Source organism: Trachypithecus francoisi, unplaced genomic scaffold (assembly GCF_009764315.1).
Source record: "Trachypithecus francoisi isolate TF-2019V2 unplaced genomic scaffold, Tfra_2.0 Lachesis_group11, whole genome shotgun sequence".
Classification (NCBI taxonomy): domain Eukaryota; kingdom Metazoa; phylum Chordata; class Mammalia; order Primates; family Cercopithecidae; genus Trachypithecus; species Trachypithecus francoisi.
The window spans coordinates 28,134,138-28,158,989 of NW_022681456.1; the positions used below are offsets into that span (position 1 = coordinate 28,134,138).

The 24,852-nt window shown below is 37.8% G+C and overlaps 1 protein-coding gene across 2 annotated transcripts in view; it reads right to left on the reverse strand.

Moving 5' to 3' along the window:
* The window catches only part of WASHC4 (WASH complex subunit 4), a 65,361-nt gene extending 45,603 nt beyond the window's left edge, over positions 1-19,758 (reverse strand). Inside the window, exons 1-12 of one of the 2 annotated variants that reach the window (XM_033220805.1) lie at positions 19,617-19,758; positions 16,228-16,367; positions 12,961-13,014; positions 12,803-12,868; positions 11,755-11,800; positions 11,036-11,103; positions 8,247-8,329; positions 6,337-6,379; positions 5,736-5,839; positions 4,714-4,834; positions 282-405; positions 47-174 (exon numbers count right to left, since the gene is read on the reverse strand). In XM_033220805.1, the coding sequence (XP_033076696.1) occupies positions 47-174; positions 282-405; positions 4,714-4,834; positions 5,736-5,839; positions 6,337-6,379; positions 8,247-8,329; positions 11,036-11,103; positions 11,755-11,800; positions 12,803-12,868; positions 12,961-13,014; positions 16,228-16,367; positions 19,617-19,677 (1,038 nt within the window). In that variant the 5' untranslated portion in view covers positions 19,678-19,758. Of the gene's footprint in view, positions 1-46; positions 175-281; positions 406-4,713; positions 4,835-5,735; positions 5,852-6,336; positions 6,380-8,246; positions 8,330-11,035; positions 11,104-11,754; positions 11,801-12,802; positions 12,869-12,960; positions 13,015-16,227; positions 16,368-19,616 lie in introns of those variants that run through there. The other variant, XM_033220806.1, reaches the window with a different exon arrangement.
* Between the last annotated feature and the right edge of the window lie 5,094 nt (positions 19,759-24,852).

Consider the following 24,852-nt stretch of genomic DNA (forward strand, 5'->3'; position numbering starts at 1 on the left):
ATCTTTTTAATCTACTCAAATTGAAAAATAAGTTTCAAGTTCTTACCTTCTTACAAATGTCCAATAAAGACTTATAAAACTTTTTATCAATAGTTCGAAAAATCTGAAAGTGCAATACAAAGAGTCCACAAATTCCAACATATTTGTCTCTCTGGTCAATTTCAGAAGGTTCTCCTTACAAATCAATAACATAAGAGAAAGCAGAACAATTACACTTCAGTTATGCTTTTAAGGAAATGCAAATTTTATAAACAAAAAACAAAAAATGAGATTTACATTACCAAGCTTGGCTTCTACGTTTGCAAAAATTGACCGAATACTATGTGCAAATTCCTCAGCAAAAGTGCTATTTTTTGACACAGATACTCCTCCATTGAGAGAATCAAATTGTTGTTCTATACAGGCCTAGATAGGAAACATTTAAAGAGAAATTCAGACTCTCAATAATTAACGATTAAACATTTAAATGATAAATTTCTATATTCATCATTTAAATTTTACTAAAACTAAAGCTCAGGTTCTTAATGAAATCTAATGTTTAGATCTTTGTGAATGAAAAATATGTATGTATTTATATTTTTGGATACTAGTTATGTGAAATAAAATTGAATCCAAATCTATAATCCTGTATAAAGAAATACACACAATGTTCAGAGATGTATAGAAGATAAAGCATATTTTTTATTTTACTTTGCACTTTCATGAGTAGAATTTATGTTTACTGTTTACAATTACTTTCCTAGAACTTTATTATAGCATGTATAGAAATGTCTCCTGGAAAAAGAATCAGTAACAAAAAAATTATCTTCTTAACCTAATGAACTAACATTTAAATTGAGGCCGGGCGCGGTGGCTCAAGCCTGTAATCCCAGCACTTTGGGAGGTCGAGACGGGCAGATCACGAGGTCAGCAGATCGACACTATCCTGGCTGACATGGTGAAACCCCGTCTCTACTAAAAAATACAAAAAAAAAACCTTGCCGGGCGAGGTGGCAGGGGCCTGTAGTCCCAGCTACTCGGGAAGCTGAGGCAGGAAAATGGCGTAAACCCAGGAGGCGGAGCTTGCAGTGAGCCAAGATCGCGCCACTGCACTCCAGCCTGGGCGACAGAGCAAGACTCTGTCTCAAAAAATAAAATTAAATAAAATTAAAAAATAACATTAAATTGATATACAGCTGACTCTTAAACAACATAAAATTAGGGACACTGACCCTCGTGCAGTAAAAAATCTTCATATAACTTTTGCCTACCCAAAAACTTAACTAGTAATAGCATACTGTTGACCAAAAATCTTATGGATAAGTCAATTAACACATAGATAGATTAGTATCTGCATATATTTTATGCATTCATGACATACCTAACTTTTCCTCAGGTTTTTAAAGTATTTCTAGGCTAAGCCATTTGTCTTCAAGTTTTTTTCAAAATGTTGCTAATGTTCAAAAAATTTTCTAATACATTTCTTGAAAAACAATCTGTATGACCCGTGTGCACTTCAAACCCATGTTGTTCAAAGGGTCAGGTCAACTGTAAACAAGAGTTGAGATCAATCGGTTAAAAACTGTGATCACGTAAAACATAAACTAAAGGTAACCTTGAAATATATTATAAATGGAATATAATGCAATTTCTGGTGGAACCTGCTCAAAGCAGCACTGTCCAACAGAATTTTCTGTGATGACAGAAATATTCTACATCTGTGTTGTCTGATATGATAACTAGCCATGAACTATATGTGGCTAGCGTGAGCAAGAAAGTGAATTTTGTATTTCATTTTAATTTATTTACATTTAAATAGCCACATGTAGTTAGAAGCTACCATACTGGACTGTGCAAACCCAAATTATATTCCCTGGGCCTAGGAAGAATTAAACAGACTTGTTAAGGGTTGTCTTAAAAACCTAAACCTGACGGGGCATGGTGGCTCACACCTGTAATCCCAGCACTTTGGGAGGCTGAGATTGGTGAATCACAAGGTCAGGAGTTCGAGACCAACCTGGCCAACGTGGTGAAACCTCGTCTCTACTAAAACTACAAAAATTAGCTGGGTGCAGTGGCAGGCGCCTGTAATCCCAGCTACTTGGGAGACTGAGGCAGCAGGAGAATCATTATAACTCGGGAGGCGGAGGTTGCAGTGAGCAAAGATCACACCACTGCACTCTAGCTTGGGTGACAGGGCGAGATTCCAAAACAAAAACAAAAACAAACCCCTAAACCTAGAGGTTAACAGCAAACACAATATAGGCACACCTCACAGAAACCATAGGCTCAGTTCCCAACCAGCACAATAACGTGAGTGACACAAATTTCTGAGGCGGGTGGATCACCTGAGGTCGGGAGTTTGAGACCAGCCTGACCAACATGGAGAAACCCCATCTCTACTAAAACTACAAAATTAGCTGGGCATGGTGGCACATGCCTGTAATCCCAGCTACTCAGGGGGCTGAGACAGGAGAATTGCTTGAACCTGGGAGGCAGAGGTTGTGGTGAGCTGAGATTGCACTACTGCACTCCAGCCTGGGCAACAAGAGTGACACTCTGTATCAAAACAAAAAGTTGTATTTACACTATACTATAGGCTATTAAGTATGCAATAGCATTATGTCTAAGTACATTAATTTAAAAATACTTTATTGCTAAAAATGCTAACATCTGAGCCTTCAGTGAGCTATCATCTTTTTGCTGGCTGAGGGTCTTGCCTCAATGTTGATATGCTGTCATCAGGCTTCGTTGTTTCATTTACAGAGAACAGGCCGAGTAGAGTAATATAGTTTTTAAGGGTCCTAAGATTTTCAGAATGGCAAATGGGCATTGGCTTTCCCTCTATGAAAGATGTAGATGGCATCTTCCAATCGAAGGCTGTTACATCTACACTGAAAAATCTGTTGCTGAGTGTGGCCACCTCTATCAGTGATTTTACCTGGACCTTCTGGATAACTTACTGGCTTCTACATAAGCACTTGCTGCTTCTGCACTTTCATGTTATGGAGACATCTTCTTTCCTCAAACCTCATAAACCAACCTGTGCTGGCTTCAAATTTTTCTTCTGCAGCTTCCTCACCTCTCTCAGCCTTCAGAGAATTAAAGTGAGTAAGGGCCTTGCTCTGGATTAGGCTTTGGCTTAAACTAATGTTGTGGTTGGCTTGACTTTCAATTCAGTCCAACAAAACTGCTCATTCTCCGTGTGAGCAGTAATGCTGTTTTGCTTTCTTATCATCTGTGTGTTCACAGCACTTTTGATTTCCTTCAAAACTTTTCCTTTGCATTCACACGTTGGCTAACTATTCTCAGCAAGAGGCCTAACTTTCGGCCTATCTCTGCTTTTTTTGTCCCCGCCCCGCCTGCAAGACAGAGTCTCCCTCTTGATGCCCAGGCTGGAGTACAACGGCGTGATCTTGGCTCACTGCAACCTCTGACTCCCAGGTTCAAGTGATGCTCCTGCCTCAGCTTCCCGAGTAGCTGGCATTACAAGCGCCTGCCATCACACCTTACTAATTTTTGTATTTTTAGTAGAGAGAGGGTTTCACCATCTTGGCCAGGCTGGTCTCAAACTCCTGACCTCACGTGATCTGCCGGCTCAGCCTCCCAAAGTGTTGGGATTACAGGCGTGAACCACTGCGCCCGGCCCTATCTCTGCTTTTGATAGGATTTCCTTGCTAAGCTTAATCATGTCTAGCTTTTGATTAAGAGACATGAAACTCTTCATTTGAACACTGAGAGGCCACTGTAGGGCTATTAATTGGCCTAATTTCAATATGGTTGTGTCTCAGAGAATAAAAAGGCTTGAAGAGAGGGAGAAAGACAGGTCAACAGCCAGCCAGTTGATAAAGCAGTCAGAACACACATATTTATCGATTAAGTTCATCATCTTACAGGGCACTATTTGTAGCACCCCAGAACATTACAATAGTAACATCAGAAACCACTGATCACCATAACAGCTATGATAATAATGAAAAACTTTAAAATATTGCAAGAATTACCAAAATGTGACACAGAGACAAAGTGAACACAATGCTGTTGGAAAAATGACGATCAAAGACTTGCTTGATGCAGGGTTGCCACAAACCTTTAATTTGTAGAAAATGCAATTACCTGGGAAATGCAATAAAACAAGATATGCCTATACCTAACTACTCAGATTAGATGTTAATCCTCAAATATTTGTATCCATTTACATAATTTTTCTAAAACTCTTACTCTAGATACAACTAATACCCTATTAATTTTGTTGGCTACTAGATACAGAAATATTTTAGTACTCTAACAATTTTAAGCCAAAGCACTTTTTAAAGAAAAATATATTTAACAGTGCATTATAAAAGTGGCCTACTGCCGGGCGCGGTGGCTCAAGCCTGTAATCCCAGCACTTTGGGAGGCCGAGACGGGCGGATCACGAGGTCAGGAGATCGAGACCATCCTGGCTAACATGGTGAAACCCCGTCTCTACTAAAAATACAAAAAACTAGCCGGGCGACGTGGCGGGCGCCTGTAGTCCCAGCTACTCGGGAGGCTGAGGCAGGAGAATGGCGTGAACCCGGGAGGCGGAGCTTGCAGTGAGCCGAGATCCGGCCACTGCACTCCAGCCTGGGTGGCAGAGCGAGACTCCGTCTCAAAAAAAAAAAAAAAAAAAAAAAAAGTGGCCTACTGTAATTCTGAGCTTTGTCGTCTAATATGAGCCCAATTGTTACAGTCTGATACAGACCTACTTACCTGGAATATCATTCCATCCAGTAATTGCCCTTCTAGCTTCAGCAAGAACTTTTCAAATGGCTTTAGTTTTTCTTCCTGAATTCCAAATTTTGAAGGATTGTGATGGACGGATTTCAGTAACCTTGTGGAAATTAAGAGAAACATCTTAAATTCACCAAATAAATTCTTAAATTAAAAATTAAAAATGTTCCTGGAAGTCAAAATTTTATCTTTGTATTTCTTGTTTGGCTCTATATATTTGAAAATTTGTTTTTCAATAATCCTAATAGATTTTCTTACGCTTTTTAATATCATCTTAAATTAAAATGCCTCATACTCTGTACATACCAGACATTTAATAAGTACTTATAACATGAATAAAATAAACCATGGTCTAAAAAAATTCAGGGTATATAAAATAAAACCAAGCTCAGGAAAGAAAAACTGTCGGGTTGGGCACAGTGGCTCACGCCTGTAATCCTAGCACTTTGGGAGGCCAAGGCAGGCAGATCACGAGATCAAGAGATGGAGACCATCCTGGCCAACACGGTGAAACACCGTCTCTACTAAAAATACAAAAATTAGCTGGGCATGGTGGTGCACGCCTGTAGTCCCAGCTACTTGGGAGGCTGAGGTAGGAGAATCACTTGAACCCGGGAAGCAAAGGTTGTAGTGAGCCAGTATCACGCCACTGCACTCCAGCCTGGCGACATAGTGAGACTCCGTCTCAAAAAAGAAAGAAAAACTGTCACCTGAATGGAACCCAAGCAAAAAAATAAATCTGAGTCCTAAGCTAGGCAAATTAACTTTCTACTACTATAAGAATTAGGATGCTTTATACAGATGTATACTTGTCCCAACAAACTCATGTGAAATTAAAGAACGGTTACTGTATTCATAAAAATATTTGATATGAGCTCCTTCTAAATATCAATCCCCAGCTCTTTTAGAAAATCTGTATTATTTATATTTGTTTCCTTTTTACTAACACAAATACATTAACCAGAGTAAGAGACCATTTTAAAATATTTTAATTGGTGTACCTTTTGTACATAGTCCAGTGGTCTTTCAGTGTGATATGATTATCAATAATTTCATCCAGGGTGAGCAAAACTGTTAGCAGTTCTCCCAAGTGCTCATACATAGTCTGTCAAAAAACCTTTAATGATTATCATTTAGTCACTAGTTAGAAGTTAAGCCTCATGTAGACGTTTAAAGTAAAATCATTTGGGCTAATTACTGAATTAGTAAAAGCAGTGGGTAAATCAGTTTATTCAGCTACAGGTTGGATCCTCAGAAAGGACTATTAGTCTTTTAGTCTTAAACAGAGAACACTTTTCTCTTTTTAAGATGAACAAAATTTCATCCTTAATTGCAATACTGCAGATTCATTTCATTGTCCAAAGAGATCATTTAGGGAATCTGCATTAAGGCACTACTGGGAAAAACGAAGTTACACTGATAATGGTTAATAATGACTCATCAACTTCATAGATGAAAGAGAACAAATGCAAACACACACACACACAAACGTACACCCCTTTAAGAGTGTTGTTATGAGTGTCATACTCTCCAACCATACAAACTCCAAAGTAAAATATAGTAAAAATTACAGTTTTACAAGTCAAGTTAAATGTCTTTTACCTGAAAATGAACTCCAGTTGTCTCTATAATTTTGGGTGCAATCCTATAATAAAATAACCACCAAGTTAAAAAAAAAAAAAAAAAACTTTCCTTTTTGTCAGTTTATTCTTATTTCAAATACTCACAGGAGCAGATGATCTTAGAATTTTAATATTTATCTTTATTAAGGCTCTAGTCATTTAAAATTTAAGAACGTCAAATCCACTTTCCCAAGAAGAGAACTACCTTGTGCACACTATTAGGGTGGTGCAAAAGTAACTGTGATTAAAAAACAGCAATAATTTTTGCACCACCCTAATAGTATTCTTGCCTATATCCCACTCATGGGTAGGGCTATGATGATAGGTGACCTATGAAGAACCTTACCCATTTAAACCCAAATGTTGTATCTTGGGATGGAGGTAGAGAAATATTAAAAGTGGTATTCATATCTTTCTAAACTATTAGAATTTCTCAATTACCAACTATAATTTTGTTATTCTATCCAAACTGGCCTTTAGGAATCAGTCCTCTCTTCAGTTGGGTTTGTTTGAGTCCTCATCCCTACTGAAAAAGAGTGTATACTACTAGAATTATACCGAAGTCAAAAATCAAAGAAAAATTCACTTCTACATCCTACTCATTTTGCTCAACAAGTTTTAAACAGTACTTATAATATTAAAGCACATACAGATATTCCACAAGATAGAATGCATATTTTAAATTTAAACACAAAATTCAAATAAATTTCATCCTTCTAGGGCAGGGGTTGGATGAGGGGGAGTCTTCCTAGAACTAGCCATCAGGTACTGCAGAGGGTGGGGGAGCTATACTCTCATTCTCTCCTGCCATGAGAGCTTCAGTGAAAAGACAGAACATAAATACCTAACTGAGGTGGAAAATGGGAGAATAAGAAACAGTTAACACTCCAGTATAAAGAGTTACTAGGGAGCATGGTATAGTAAGAAAAATGAATGTGCTGATGACCAAAAGAACAGTGCCAAAATTGCTAGGGACTCTTGCTGTCTCTTCCAGGTCTCAGTTATCTCTTCTCATCATTAATAATCCCTAGACATAGAGCTAAACAAAGTTACTGTATTAATTAAATTGTAAGTATGGAAAAAAAATTTAGGAATAAAGAACCAATCAAATGTGAGACATTATTTTGCAGTAAAACTACAAGGGCTCTATGAAAAGTGATCATTTTTCTTGATTTAGGGTAACGGTCCAGCAGCAGCCAGGCGGTACCACCTCCTCAGAGGCATTAGCACCAATTCCATGAGGCTTCTTCTCCAAGCTCCCAGATTCTGGTAACCTCAATCTTTTCCCTTCTGTTTTCTGGATGGAGAGGTGGCATCTATTTCCTCTGGATGACCTCATTGTTCTCTTTGTCCTTTCAGCCCTCCAACTCCCGTGTAACCAATTCTCCATATTAAATCCCCTCTTTTTTAATTTAAATAAATTTTACTGTGTATATTTAAGGTATATTTTACTGGGTATATTTAAGATCATTAGAACTACTCACAAAATTTCTTCAATGTAGATTCCCTAGCTCCAACCCTCAAGATTCTGTAGTCTAAGAAAAGTCTCAAGTGACTCCATTAGAGTCAGGCAACCATTCGTGTAAAGAGGAAAGGAATAAAGAGACAGAACACAGAACATGTACTAATTCCATGTTAGCCTTCCTCTATATGGTCAAATTTCTTCAAGATTGTTCTGTACACACTCTCATTCAGACAGATAATGGGTTCGTTCACCATGGTGGAAATTGCGTCTTACTAACCTATGCATTATACACATCAAGTACTGTTTGAAATATAAGTGTTCAAAGAATGCTGAATGAAAGAAAAACTACTTCAAGTCATTAATTTTAGAAAGAACATTTTCTGCATCTCTATTATAAAAGCAAAAATATTTCTAAAATCCATTACTTGTTACTGATATAGAGGGCAGCCAACTGGTGGACTACGTTCATCACCACTTCATAGCACCTCGTAACAAAACAAGACAGTTCCTGAAATGACAAGGTGGGTATATATTACAAAGTTGTTTTTTAAATCTCACCATTTTTTACTGAAATTTACAGTAACAACTCTAATAAAAACAAAACAGTTTTCCAATAAAGCCTCCAGTTAACCAAAACCCAGACAAGCTCAAGCATCCCTCAAGCAATCAACACTTAACTCGCCTCCTGCATTCCAAGGTCGTTCCTATCTCTTTATTCCCACTGCATTTCATTCATACTGCTATCTCATGTCTAATACTGTAGTTACTCATATAACTCCTAAATGATAGGTGCTGTCTCATTCCTTCTTTGATATCCACTGCCTAGCATAGTGACTAACACTCACCTGCTTCTCAATAAATTTCTATCCAATTACATGAATAAACACCTGAGTGAATGAAGGAGCTCAAAAGCCACCAGTATAGAAAGTACAACGATGGCAGGAAGGGGTTTCCAGAAGTCACTGTAAAATAACTTCAAACATTGATCACCTGTAATCGTATGTATAAGCAGGCTTGACACACAGCAAGTGAAATGTCGTATCACTTATCCTAGGGATACGTTTGTCATTAAATAATTAGTGCATATCTAACATACCCTAGACTTTCTGAAAATCCGTTTCAGAAGCTCTCGACTTTTAAACCTAGAGAAATAGGGTGTATCTGAAGTATTTAAAACCTAATTAAAACTATGCTGATCTAAATTTTAAGCTCTGTGAGAACAGGAATTTCTGTTGGTGTTGTGCACTGCTATATCACCCGCACCAATAACAGTTTCTAGCATATACTAGGCTCACAAAACATATTTGCTGAATATTTAAAAATGGAATTTTTATGCAGCTGTGAGATCTAAAAATGATGTAAAGCATTTTTAAAAATTCAAATAAATAATGCATTTTATTTTTAAACAGCTACAGTTTTACATGTCCTATTAAACTTCTAAAACTTTAATAAAAGCAAAGAACAGAAAATGCAGGACAAATAGGAAGAATAAAGTAAAAAGGCAGAAACAAGCCCAGATATATATACAGACTATATAAGATACACCTACAAATAGAATAAATTAAGCAATTAAAAAACAGGTATTGTCAGACTGCATTAAAAAAGCAAAATTCAGATATATGTAGTTTTAAATAAATCCAACTAAAACATGACACTGAAGGGCTGCCAGAATGGAAAAAGATAAATCAAGAAAACGTTAACTAAAACAGAGCCAGGGCAGCATTATTATCAGACAAAACAGACTTGATTAGCATCAGTATAGTAAATTGCTATGTATGTAAAATACATATACATAATCATATACACGTAATCATGAACATAGCTAAGGAAGGTCACAAATGATGATAATAGATTCAATTTACCAGGAATGATTAACAATTCTAAACTTGTACACACTGAATAAAATATCCTAAAAATGAAAAATGCAAAGTTTCCACATTTTCTGGGACCTTACCAACTATGGAAAAGAAGCCAGCAGCAGCCAGGCAGTGCCACCTCCTCAGAGGCATGGGCATCAGTTTTATGAGGCTTCTTCTCCAAGCTCCCAGATCCTGGCAATCCCAATCTTTTTCCTTTTTGTTCCCTGGATGTAAAGGAGGTATCCATTTCCTTTGGACTACCTCACTATTTTCTTTGTCCTCCAGCTCCTGGGTAACCAATTCTCTATACTGAATCCCCTTTTCTTATTTAAATAAATTTTATTGTATATATTTAAGGTATACAACATGTTATGGGATGCATACCGATAATAAAAAGGTTACTATAGTAAAGTGCATGAACAAATCCATCATCTCACATAGCTAACCCATTTTTTTGGTGGCAAAAGCAGCTAAAATCTACTCAGCATGAATGCCATATATGGTACTTTTATTACCTGTAGTCCTCATGTTGTACAATACATCTCTAGACTTATTCATCTTACATATCTGCTACTTTGTATCCTCCAAACTATATCTTTTGAAATACTTTGCATGAAGTTTTCTAGACAGGACCCTGAATAACACGTATCATAATATGAACAAAATGCTCTCAATTAGATCAAAAAAAGTAGTAAAGATATAAAAGATTTGAACAGTATGTTAGCATGCCTAATTTGATGAAATATATCAAATCTTGTACTCAACAACCAGAACGGAGGTGGGACTATGAGTATTTTTTCTTTAGCTTCAATTTTTGCTTTTTCACATTGTACATGCATTATTTTTATCATAAAGAGAGGAGGAAATAGAAGCTATTTTATTATTTTGATAAGAGTAAACCAAAGGACCTACAATCATTAAAAGCTGGCAGTGATGAAAAGCTACCTAAACTGAAACAAGCTGTGAGAAGCACCCAGGGCTACCGCTCTGAACAACTTCATCATTGCTCATGTAATAGTAACAGCTTAATTCTCTCCTCTCCGTTAACAACTTTTCCTGACACAATTTGTCTTTTCCAGTGGGTACAAAGTTTAAATTATTTTAAAAGGCATGGTGACAAGTCATCCATAAATGAATATATACAAAGAAACTTATTTTGATAGCTTTTTCCTCTAAAAATATTTGGAAATCTTTTAGGAGTTATGCTCTCCTAAACTATAATCCAATGCTAATTAAGTGTCTTATCCTCAGAGTACCCATCTTTAGTATTTGAAGGTTTCAGAACTTTTTACATGTTGTGTAATTTACTCAAACTTTTCAAAGTAAAAGCTCAGTAGAAAGTAAAAATCAGTTACCTGTAAGAATGAAATAAATCTCCCCATTTGAATTTGGCAATCACCTTCCACCATGCTGGCATTTGTCACTGTAAAAGGCAACATGATTAAGTATATTTCATTTTTTTTTTTTTTTTTTTTTTTTGAGGCGGTGTCTCGCTCTGTCGCCCGGACTGGAGTGCAGTGGCCGGATCTCAGCTCACTGCAAGCTCCGCCTCCCAGGTTCACGCCATTCTCCTGCCTCAGCCTCCCGAGCAGCTGGGACTACAGGCGCCCGCCACCTCGCCCAGCTAGTTTTTTGTATTTTTAGTAGAGACGGGGTTTCACCGTGTTAGCCAGGATGGTCTCGATCTCCTGACCTGTATATTTCATTTTTTAAATTTAAACTCAATCAATACCAAAAAAGGGGGAAAAGCGTTTTTTTTTTCATCAGAACATCTTTTACTAACAGAAAAATGAGACAATCATTAATCAAATAATTAGAAGTATCTGCTTCACTATTTAATGAATTCAAGGAAAATTCTCATCTATAGCTATAATACTTCATAAAGTACAAAGATACCACAAATTTGATGCTGCTTCATCAGATTTTTTACTTGTTTACCAAACATACCAACAAAAAAAGACACTATTTTCTCACATTATTATATAATCATAGTAGTCCTAAAATTGTGTGTTAACTTTGTGTTCATTTCGATATCAAAAAGGCATCAAATTACAATTTTGAATTTTAAACTTACCTCCTTCTCCATAAAACAAGAGACCATTGTAAAATTTAGTTTCAGCCTGTTTTTAAGAAAAAATTAAAATAATTTTAAAGACTGTTTTGTTTCCAAATTCCTATGTTCTCTCTTTTTATTTTTATTTTTATTTTTTTGTATTATACTTTAAGCTCTAGGGTACATGTGCACAACGTGCAGGTTTGTTACATATGTATACTTGTGCCATGTTGGTGTGCTGCACCCATCAACTCGTCAGCACCCATCAATTCATCATTTATATCAGGTATAACTCCCAATGCAATCCCTCCCCCCTCCCCCATCCTATGTTCTCTTAGATCTGTATATTCAGTCATAAACAGAGGGCTACATCATTTAAATTCAAATTCATTTAAATTCAATTTAAATTCAAATTCATTTAAATTCAAGTTCATTTAAATTCAAAACCTGCTTATAAAGCAATTCAATTTATCTTTAGAGTAACAAAAATATTACTGATACTCAAAGTGATATCCTGATTCCTTTAGCCTTTACTTCATCTTACCTGACCACCCTCACTGTCCCACATCCTCCCATTAGTTCATGGGAAATAAAGAGCAACCACATGGTATCAAAAAGCAAGAGAATAAAATATGAAGTTTGACAACTTCTACCAGGCTTTTAACGGTTCCTGGGTAAGGAAACACAAAACTAAATGCATTTTAAGGAAAAAAAAAATCCGTTTTCTCTAGATAGCCAGTATATATGGCAGGTAACACAAACTTTGGAGGTTTGTAAACCTAGATTCAAACTGTTGACTACCAGTAAGATGTTATGCAAGTAACCCTCTCTTTAAGCCTCAGTTTCCTCATCAATGTCTCACCTACCTCCTGGGGTTACTATAAGGGTTATAGTGTTAGCCTGGCGTTTTGTACATACTAAGTACTCAATGAATGGTAGTATTAGTATTATGTTAAATAAATAATTCATTCAACATTCAATATTTATTGCACACTGTACATATATAAACACATACTTACTTCTAAATGATCTGTTTTTAAAGTTTTAAGACAAGAATTCAAATAATTACCTCATATTTTAATTTCTTGATTTCACAACAAAGTGCAGCATAAACAGTGATGACTTTGTTTAAGACCTAGTTTCATGAGTAAAAACAAAATAAAAAGTAAACTGTAACAGATAACTAAAACATTTTTTAAATAACTTTTTAGATTTAGGATGCTGTACCTTGTTTTCAGTCTTTATGAGTTCCAAAAGAGAAGACTGTTCATAAGGCAAAAGCTACAGAAACAAAGGAAAAGAACATTTCTTTTCAATTTGAAAAATAACTGAAATTTTAAATACACAAATTCAGACTAGCTTTATTCGACTTAAATTGTGTTAGATCCTGTACTCAACATTAGCACCATATCAACTACTTCATCCAAAACAATCTCATTAGACAACACATAAGAAATGGCCCACCATGACCCAATCATGCTGCGACAATTCTAGTTGTCCTATGGAGCATAAGGTGGCTGCTTATGAGTGCAGTACAAGAAAATGCAAGGTAATAAGGTAACAGTAACATCATTAAACTCCATTAGTTATGATCATGGGGAAAAACCTCTCATCATTTTTTAATTGCCTATGCAGCCACAAATTTAATAAGATATTGTAACTAAAGCGTCAAAATAAATTAAGAATGAAACAAGACAGAAAAAATGTATTTTCTTGTATAAATCCATGCTCAGAAACACTTAAAATACTGTGTGGAGTTCACTCCTAAAGCCCATTCAATTTCCACCTCTTCCTGATCATCGACTATATGTGATCTCTTTATTAAGTGAAATCTTAGATCTCCCTTCTGGTTACATACTAACAATTAACTATTTATGCAAGTAAGTTATTATATACCCTTTCTCATTAGGTTGTAATTTTTGTTTACAGATATTTTATCAGAGTTTGTGGTTTTTCCCAAAATACTAAGAACCTTGTATAGTAAAAACAATTAAACAACTGCCCAATAATAGAACTTAAACAGAGGTTTCAAAGAAAGCAACTAGGGAGACGGAGTCTGTCATAATAAAATTGTAAAGATTAGAATGCTTCTGTAGGAGAAAGATAAAAACTAAGAGATGATTTCACCCTTTTATAAAATCTGAGAATTGAGACAAAAAACAGATTTTATAATCCTATCTAGAAGAGGCCCTTAAAGCCCAAGAGCAAGCCTTTAAAAAATCAACAAGTATTACTTAATGGCGAGAAAGCCAAACAGCATCTCTTTAAAAAATCAGCAAGTATTACTGAATGGCAAGTGACAGAGGTATGAAACTTACTACCCTCAGAGATAGTACAGGTTGAGAATGACAGTTTCCTCATAGAGTTCCTATAACTTACATACAAGGATTCTCATAGAAGTGTTGAAGAACAAAAAGAGACAATTACAAATTTGGGGGAAAGATTTTTAAAGTAAGACTAGGTCTATCCAGCCTGCAAGAAAGAAGTCAAAGGAAAGTAATTTCAGTTTACAAATATATGAAGTATTTGTGAGGCAGTTTAGGGTACTGGATAAAGGCACAGGCTCTGGAGCCAAGCTGCCTAATATTCATCATTTAACTAAATGTGTCATTTACTCGACTAAGTTACTTAACTTTTCTATGCCTGAGTTTTCTCATTTACAAATGCAGATGACATTATATCTACTTTATAGGATTGTTGTGGGAATTAAAAGTCAATACTTGTCCTATAATGCAATACTAAAAAGATAACCCAATTTAAAAATGGGCAAAGGATGTGAACACACATTTCTCCAAAGAAAACAGACACATGGCCATAAGCACATGAAAAGATGCTCAACATTATTAGCCATCAGAAATGCAAATCAAAACCACAATGAGCTATCACATTCACAAGGAAGAATATAATCAAGACAATAAAAGCTGGCAAGGATATAGAAAAACTGGAACCCTCATGCAGTGCTGGTAGTAATGTAAAATGGTAGAGCCATATTGGAAAACATTCTGGCAGCTCCTCAAAAAGTTAAACATAGTTACCACATAATCCAGGATTTCCACTCCCATATATACATATGTATAAAATATACACATAATGTATATATACATTTTATATATAATATACATATATATGTCTACATAAAACCATGTACCCAAATGCTCATAGCAGCATTATTCATAATAGCCAAATAGTAGAAAAATTCCAACGTCTATCACTGATGAATGGATAAATAAAATGTGGTTACCCATTCCTTACAATGGATTATTCAGCAATAGCAAAAAGAGAAAGTACTAAAAACATGTGACAACACAGATGAGCCTTGAAAACATTAAGTTAAAGAAGCCAGCAACAAAGGAGTACACATTGTATGATTTCATTTATATGAAGTATACAGAGGAGACAAACACACAGAGATAAAAAGCAGATTGGTGGTTGCCTAGGGCAGGTATGCCATGGCATGAACTAGGGGGTTGATTACCAAAGTACATGATTTCTTTTCGGGGGCGTGAGAATGTTCTAACATTGACTGTTGGGACAGTTGCACTAAAAATAATGGAATTATACAATTTAAATGAGTGAATTGTATAATACATGAATTATCTCTCAAGAAAGTTGTTATAAAAAGTCAGTGTGTGACTTAGGACAGTGTCTAATACATAAGTGCTCAATAAAATGTACGTTATTATTCAAGTGGTAACAAACTAATTTTCAAGATAAAAAGTATGTCAAAATGGAAAGAGTGACGTATTTTATACATTAAAAAATTACATATTAACATCTCCTATATAGCATGAGAGAACTTTTCAGAAATGGTGAAAATATTCTGTCTTAATTGGGATATGAGTTACATGTGTTTGGCAAAATTAAGAGTATCTGTGCATTTCACTCTATGTAAAATAGCCTCAATTAAGAAAAAACAAAGGCTGAATATTCTATCTAGCCCTCATCATTTTTTTTTTTTTTTTTTTTTTTTGAGGCGGAATCTCGCTCTGTCGCCCGGGCTGGAGTGCAGTGACCGGATGTCGGCTCACTGCAAGCCCCGCCTCCCGGGTTTACGCCATTCTCCTGCCTCAGCCTCCCGAGTAGCCGGGACTACAGGCGCCCGCCACCTCGCCCGGCTAGTTTTTTGTATTTTTTAGTAGAGACAGGGTTTCACCCTATTAGCCAGGATGGTCTCGATCTCCTGACCTCGTGATCCGCCCGTCTCGGCCTCCCAAAGTGCTGGGATTACAGGCTTGAGCCACCGCGCCCAGCCCATCATTTTCTTAATAATGAAAATCAAAGGCAAGCTCAAAAGACTTGGAGTTTGTGTCATTCTTAAAAAAAACACACACACATTTAAAAACCAACTGCATGGCTTAGAGAAAAGGAAATCAACAATTTTCTCCAACTTTCATTTTGTTCTTCGATTTCAAATACTTTTTCCATTTTAAAAAATTATGTTTTCAGGATATACCATGTCCAGAAAATACATACATATATTTTTAAAAATCAAACCTTTAATGCTATAGGATCAAGATTGAAATCCCAAACATCTCCAATTGAGTCATCCAGAGCGTCCTCAATTCTTCTCAGTTGAGATGTATACTCCTCAAGAAATTTCCCATAATTCTTAAGTTGGACTTCGGCATGAATTTCTAAGTTTAAATTTTAAAACAGTATGTGATAAGTACAAGTAATGAATTACAGGACATTTACTTCAAATAACCTCAAAAGTCACGCAAAGCATTGTTAATAATTACTCCAGAATGTCTGGACTTCCTGAAAATAAAGTTTCAAAGTTAAACAATAATTCAGCTTTCAATCTTCTCTATACATGAAATAACTTTAAAAGCAGTAAATGTTACCATTATAAAGATACTACCTTAAAACCCTAACATATTATGAAAAAGTCACCAGCCCATCTACCCCATAATAGAGGGCTTTGAACCAATTTGAAAAGTGCCTTAAACAACTCAATGTCCTGATTCTATCTTTTAGTCACAAAAAACCTTTCTGCAAAAACAAATATTCATGACCTGAAGCAGGTGAAAAAAAAATTCTGACACAGAAGTAACATTTAAAAATGTAGTTTTTAATTCTACATGCACTAATGTTTAATAATACACCTAAATATTTTTAAATGGAGGTTTTAGATCTGATTGAGCATATTATTTCCATACTGTCTAAAATTTAACCAAGATATCTGTTAACTTATTTAACTGTCATAATCAAGTTGGAAAAAACAGCAAAGAACACTGCTTAACTACAGAATACTATGCTGTTCTTCACAGAATTAACACATTCATAGGTAACTTTAAGGAATCACTGGAACAAGCTGGATTTTAAAAGATGCCTATTCGTCAAAATGCATGAAAGTATTTCACGTTACACATAAAAATTCATTACTTGTTCCCAAAGGTAACAAATTCAACTCCAACTCAGTTTCTTTTATGGATATAACTTCATTCAACCTTTGTCTTCTAAAAAAGGTAAAAATTTGCTCTCCTCAAATTAGCAACGTGAAGCAAGTAAGATAAAGTGTGTTCTGACTCACGCTGTATTAACGACCTAGCCTCCATTCTCCCTTATTCTTCAACTACATAAAGTTCTAAATCCGGTGAATCCATTTAGTTCATTAAGGTTTCTGTCTTATTATAGCATCAATCTAGGCAATTTTGCAAAACAATTAGTCTAGATATGATTCACAGAACAAAAATTAATGAAAGCCAAGCACAAGGTGTTCTCTTCCCTACAGCTTACACATAAAACTGCCTAGATTTTCAGAACCCCTAATAGTTGTCTTATTCTCAACTACACGGGAAATGACCAAAGCTGCATTGGACCAGCAAATGAGTTCTGAAAGACAATGCTAGACCGGGCATGGTGGCTCACCCTAACACTTTGGGAGGCCAAGGCGGGTGGGTCGCTTGAGCCCAGGAATTCAAGAACAGCCTGGGCAACAGGGCGAAACCTTGTCTCTATTCCAATTAAAAAAGAAAAAATCAGCCACCTACTAGGGAGGCTGAGGTAGGAAGATCACGAGAGCCCAGCAGGTTGAGGCTGCAGTGAGCCATGACGATGCCACTGCACTGGGCGACAGAGTGAGACCTTCTCTTAAAAAAAAAAAAAGAAGACAATGCTAAAAAAACACCACGCCAATAAATCACTCCTTTAACATGTTTAGGGATTCACAAACAGGCAACAGAAAACCTAAAATAACATTAAAAGTTCCTTGCTGATAATAAACGGTTGTAAAATTGGTGAAAGTTAAAGTAACAAAACTTAGTAACTACCTGGTAATTTTTTAAAAGTTCCAAAAACCTACTTAACATGCTCATCTTTGTCAATAGACTGCATTCCTTGTTTTATCTTTGTATCCCTAACATCTAGCATAGTCACTGGTTGTAGAAAGTATCTGTTGAGTGATTCAGATCATTCTACTCCAAGCTGAACCATTTAAACCCAATTAACATAACTCCATTCCAATTTTTTTTGAAGATCCCAGTTCGTCACCTTTGTCCATAAAACTTCATATATGACAAGGTACAGTTCACTTTATAACAATAAATACAGAATCCTCTCCACACAAAAAAAAAATAATTAAAGATTTTGTCATTACCTCCAAGATTAATTTTTATGCTGCATAGGAGCTAATATCTTACTGTCACCCAGACTGGAGTGCAATGGCGCTATCTCGGCTCACTGCAACCTCCGCCTCCCGGGTTCAAGTGATTCCGCTGCCTCAGCCTCCCAAGTAGCTGGAATTACAGGCGACCGCCACCACGCCAGGCTATTGTATTTTTAGTAGAGACGGGGTTTCACCACGTTAGCCAGGCTCGTCTTGAACTCCTGACCTCAAGAATGTTTTGTGAAAAGCTGCAACCCATCCTGGTGTAGCTCACTCTTCTCTGAGAGACTTGTAATACCTAATTCATCTAACTTTGCAGGCATTAGTCTCTCTTTGTAAAATTAAGCAAAATTCATCTGTAATCTTTAAAAGCGACGTTCCACCTTTTGGGAAAACTATAAGGAAAAAAAAAATCACAAACAGCATGCTCTGATATCTTAGATCACTCACACAGATTACTATCACCAAAGACAAGAAGCAGATTGCCAACCTGTATTTACTTCAAGCAGAGTTTCACTACAATTAATGTGGCCCCAATATTTTACTGCAAGAAAACAGAATTTATTTCGGGACGGACTTCTAAGTTAAAATCAGACAATTTGATCTTGTGAAGCAAAATGTGAAGATTTGCTGTAATTTTTGAAGCCTTTATAGCTGTGATGGAAACTACAGAAAATCACTGCAAAATACCACTTAGCATAATATAAAAGACCTGGAAAAGGTTAAAATGACATTCACGTGTTTATTTTCGCGGGGTGAAAAGTTCTTTTATCGCTCCCTTCTACAGTTATAACAACGCAATGGGAAAGACACCCAAACTTGCAAAAGTTGATTTGGGAGGAAAAGAAGAAAAACAGGAAACCGAAACAGGAACCCAGACATCAGCGTCCTCCGGAGCTGAACGCTGAGAGTCTGGCGAAATCCCCAAGAGGCCAAAGACAGAAGCAGCCTGGGCTCCCAAGGCCGCTGGGCCTCCCGGGCGCGCCCCGCCCAAGCCCCCGGGCAGCTGAAGGCGGACGCCGTTTCCCGCGGGGCACTGCAGGCTCCCCAAAAGAGCCCCCGCCTCATACGCCGAGCCCTAAGCGGGTAGCCTGACCCGCCGTGGTTGGGACCCCAACCCCGAAAGTAACGCTGGAGCGCGTCCCTCGCACACCCCAAGGGCTCTGAAGTGTCCCGCACTAGACGGCTGTGCAGCCGTCTCTCGCAGAGCGCTGCCCAGGACAGCGGCGGGCCGGAGGAGCGTCCACCCGCAGCCCTCGCCCTGCTGCTCCCTTACTCTGCGAGCCGTCGTCAACGCGGTCAAACTCCCAGTCCGGGGACAGAGTCTCCACCGCCATCACCCCGGCGCCTCCCACAGACACAGCCCCAAAACGCCCGTGCGGCGACGACGGCCTCACCCCAGCTACTGTCACAGCACGTAATTTCCGGCCCCGGCCCCGCCTCCGCTCACGAGGGCCGGCCGGGCTCGTTGCCCCTGCGACCGCGGGGGCCGCTGGGAAAGCGAGTCCTCCGCCGTGGCCGAAGGCTGCAGCCATGGTGCCGGCAGTGCCCGCGGTCGTACTACGACCCGGCTTGGGCTTCGCCACCGTTGGCTGTGCTTCTCAAGCCACTTCGGCGCTCTAATTTTGCCCTGCTCTCTCTAGACGATTTTTAATACCTGGGAAACTTACTCCTCAGTCTAACCTAAAAAGGGTAGAATTGATGGGGTGGGGAATTAACAGGAAGGCATGATCCTCGAGGACAACGCTGACCAGGCGCTTCTTCCAACAAGCCTGTTTCCCTCCCTGTCGCCACCGTAGGAGTTCCTACAGCTCTCCCGCACGTTCTGTGCGGATTGTTTTTTAGTTAAGACCGCTGTGCGAGAGGAGGAGTTACTTTACGAACACGACCTCTCCCCCGGTCTCCACTCAGTCCTTTTAAAAATGCGAGGAGGGTTGAAGAACGCTATTGAAGTGCATTCTAAAATGATCCCACCCGCTACTTGGATTTTTGGAGAATCGGGATCGGTGTAAAATTCTACGTGCACATATGTATTTGCACAAGAATGTTTATAGCAACGTGGTTTTTAATAGGCAACTATCTAAATGTCCATTACAAGTGAATTACATAAAGCTTAATACACCATACTACAAATCACTGAAGAGCTGCTAAAATAGATGAAATATATTTATAATGGCATGAAAAACCGACACAAGACAAGACAGTTGCAGAGCAATGTGTATTTGTGATTACATTTATGTTTTTAAGTTATACAAACGCGTATGTGCATATATGTATACAAATTCATAGGAAGACAAATCACAAGACGGTGGTTACCTGGGGAAAAGTATGTGTCGGTGAGTAACAGGATTTTCAAGTTTTGATATGTCTACGTATATGTTTTGAATCCTTAACAATGAGAATTTATTAAGGTTTTACTCGTGTCATCTTAAAAAGTACCGAAAACTAATCAGTGTAGGCAAAAGGTCTATTGAAGAGCATTCTTCTGAGGTCATTGGATCTGCCCTGGGTTAAATGTTTATTGAGTGCCCACTGGGTACCAGGCACGAGGCTAGATGCAGAAACTATAAAACAGGTAAGAAAATTGATTTCTAACCCTATGGCAGACTTAGTGGGCATTTCAGAAAGAAAGAAAGAAAGTAAAAAATCTTGAAAATGACAAGCATCCTTAAGGTCTAATGGCTGACAAACTTTTTCCCTGTACTTTCTGTGTGACCGTGAGTTTGACTTTCCTGGATTCTTAACATTTGCATTAAATCACTATAATTAATCTCCCAGCAGCTCATTGTGATAAATTGAACTTACAAGTCAGAATAATTTGAATCTATAAATACACTAATCTATTAAAGTTAATAGATTAGTAGCAAGAGGCAATGTCATGTAATCATTAAAAGCACAGTTTTGACTGCCAAATTGCCAAGATCCAAATCCTGGCTCTGCCTCTTACTAACCATGTGATCTGGGGTCATGTAATTTAACCTCTGCCTCAATTTCCCCATCTATAAAATGAAAATAAAATAAAACTAGTAAACACCTTGTGGGATTCTTAAGAGGACCAAATTAGTTATTACATATAAGATACATAGAACAATACCAACCACATACTGTACCAGGTTGCTATTATGAATCAATATAGATTTATCTTTAAAAGATCTCAGAAGGCCCCGTGTGGTGGCTCACACCTGTAATCCCAATACTTTGGGAGGCCGAGGTGGGTGGATCACTTGAGGTCAGGAGTTCAAGACCAGCCTGGCAACGTGGTGAAACCCTGTCCCTACTAAAAATACAAAAATTAGCTGGCCATGGTGGTGCCTGCCTGTAGTCCCAGCTACTCTGGAGGCTGAGGCAGTAGAATCATCTGAGCCACTGCACTCCAGCCTGGGCAACAGAGCAAGACTGCCCCCTCAAAAATAAATAAATAAATAAATAAAGACTCAGGGATTGTCTGCCTTGATCTTAAATATGTTTAAATCAATTTCCACAGCCTATAATTTCAAATTTTGTTAGAGAATTACAAATTAGATACCAAATAGAAAAGCACATTCACTAAATAGAAAGTGCTATCTGAAAATTATTTATAAAAATAAATATCCTGTATTTCTTAGACCTAGTCTGCAGAAGGCAAATCGTTATTTTAAGTGGTCACATATTCTTCATTCTACTACTCTTCATTCACACAGTACTTTCTGAAAAGCAAGCTTGGAAATAGAAGGAGAAGTTTTTCATATGGACAATATTGTGCTATTCTGAAAGCTTCTGTGAACTTTAGAACAGCTGCCTACAGAAGGTGTCTGCCTGCCAGTTCCTGCCTTTAACATATAGCCCCATATACCCACACCTTAAATACCAGTTTATTCCATACCAAAATATTTTAAATATATCTTATATAGCTAAGTTCTTCATGAATTTGTTTCTTAATTTACATTTAAAGTCTTCTTCCAACTGCTATTCACCCCAGCAATCCCATTACTGCATTTTTACCCCGAAGAATGTAAATCATTCTACCATGAAGATACATGCATGGGAATGTATCTTCCAACATTGCAGCACTATTCACAATAGCAAAGACATGGAGTCAACCTAAATGCCCATGAATGACAGATTGGGTTTTTAAAATGTGGTACACATACACCATGGAAATACTATACAGCCATAAAAAAGAATGAGATCCTATCTTTTGCAGGAACATGGATGGAGCTGGGGCTGTTATCCTTGGCAAACTTAACACAGGAACAGTAAACCAAATACCACATGTTCTCATTTATAAGTGGGAGCTAAATGATGAAAGCTCATTAACACAAAGAAGGAAACAACAGACACTGGAGGTTAACTGAGGGTGGAGGGTGGGAATGGAGAGAAGAGCAGAAAAGATAACTATTGGGTACAGGGCTTAATACCTGGGTGATGACATAATCTGTACCACAAACCCCCATGACATGAGTTTACCTATGTAACAAACCTTTACGTGTACCCCTGAACCTAAAATAAAAGTTTAAAATAAATAAAATCTAAAATAAATAAAATCTTCTTCCTGCAACAGAAACTCACTAGAGATATTTCACTTAGTAATTTGTCACAGAAGATAATTTGACATAGTTATCTTCCCTATTAAGTTATGTATTAGTTTGCCGGGCGCGGTGGCTCAAGCCTGTAATCCCAGCACTTTGGGAGGCTGAGACGGGCGGATCACGAGGTCAGGAGATCGAGACCATCCTGGCTAACACTGTGAAACCCCGTCTCTACTAAAAATACAAAAAACCAGCCGGGCGAGGTGGCGGCGCCTGTAATCCCAGCTACTCGGGAGGCTGAGGCAGGAGAATGGCATAAACCCGGGAGGCGGAGCTTACAGTGAGTTGAGATCTGGCCACTGCACTCCAGCCTGGGTGACAGAGCGAGACTCCGTCTCAAAAAAAAAAAAAAAAAGTTATGTATTAGTTTCCTATTGCTGCTGTAGCAAATTGTCACCAACTTAGTGGTTAAAAGAGTACAAATTTATTATCTTCTAGTTCTAGAGGTCAGAACGCCAAAATCAGTCTCATTGGGCTAAAGTAAGGGTGTTAGTAGGGCTGGTTCCTCTTGAACACTCAGAATCTGTTTCTTTGCCTTTCTCAGCTTCTGTGCATTACTTGAACTTCTTCCCACTATTGACTGATTCACCTGCCTTCCTCTTATAATGACCCTTGTGATTACATCAAGCTCACACAGATAATCCAGGATAATCTCCCTATCTCAAAATTCTTACCTTAATCGTATCTGCAAAGTCATTTTAAACATGTAAGGTAACATATTCACAGGGCCTAGGGATTAGGACATGAACATCTTTGGGCACCTGTTATTCAGCCTAATGCAGACCATCCACTCTTTGGTATCAGGGACCATGATTTGTTCCCACATTGCACAGTCCCTGATACACAGTCCCTGACACATTTTAGTTATGTCAATAGATAACTTCGAATTGGTAAACATCATGGAAGCACAGGGCTTAAGCACTCAGTACAACCAGAATTCAGGGAATTAGATATAACGGTAATCTAGGCTGGGCACAGTGGCTGCCTCCTGTAATCCCAGCATTTGGGGTGGCCAAGATGGACGGATCACCTGAGGTCAGGAGTTCAAGACCAGCCCGACCAACATGACAAAATAATTACAGTAAATATAGGATGTCAAGAAGCCTGAAGTACTTTCTGGTAACTCCAATATCTGGATTTCCTGTGGGTTTCTTTTCTGTTTTCTGGTGATGTTTTGTTTTGTCATGTTTTGTTTCTTTTTCTCTTGGTTTTCCGTCATTTGGCCTTATTTCCTGGTATAGCTGATAATTTTTTTAGTGCATCCTGACCTTTATGTACGAAAAATTGTAAAGATAAGTTAAGGCTCTGAATGATGTCATCTGTCTTCAGAGGGGATTAGTATTTGTTCTGGAAGGCCATTAGTGTAGGGGCAGATTACTTTAACCCAGTCTAGGACTGTTCTGATTTGAAACTGGGTTTCTGTCTTTGTGAGAGCTCATCTATTTCTGTTATCACCTCAGTCCTAGGGTATAGCTTTGCAGGGGTGCTTGGCAGGGCCTGCCAAACCTGATGGGTTTTTCCACCTCTCAGCTACTGCTTTCTGCTCCCCAGCCTCATCAACTCTCAGCTTCCACATTACAAATCAGCAGATGTCCTGAGGTGAAATGTGGTACCAAATGTCAAGCTCAACTTTTTGGATCATCTCTCCTGAATTTCAGTTCCTTGAATCCTCACTGTCCTGGGTTTCCAATGTCCTCAAAAAGGATTTTAGCAAAAAAAGCAAAAATGGAAAAGTTGGATAACATCAAACTTAAAAACTTCTGCATGTTAAAGGAATTAATCAACACAGTGAAAAAGCAACCTATGGAATGGGAGAAAACAATTGCAATCATATGTCTGATAAGGGATTGATTTCCACAATATGTAAGAGAACTCTTACAACTCAACAACAACAAAACAATTTAAAAATTGGGCAAAGGATCTGAATAGACATTTCTCCACAGA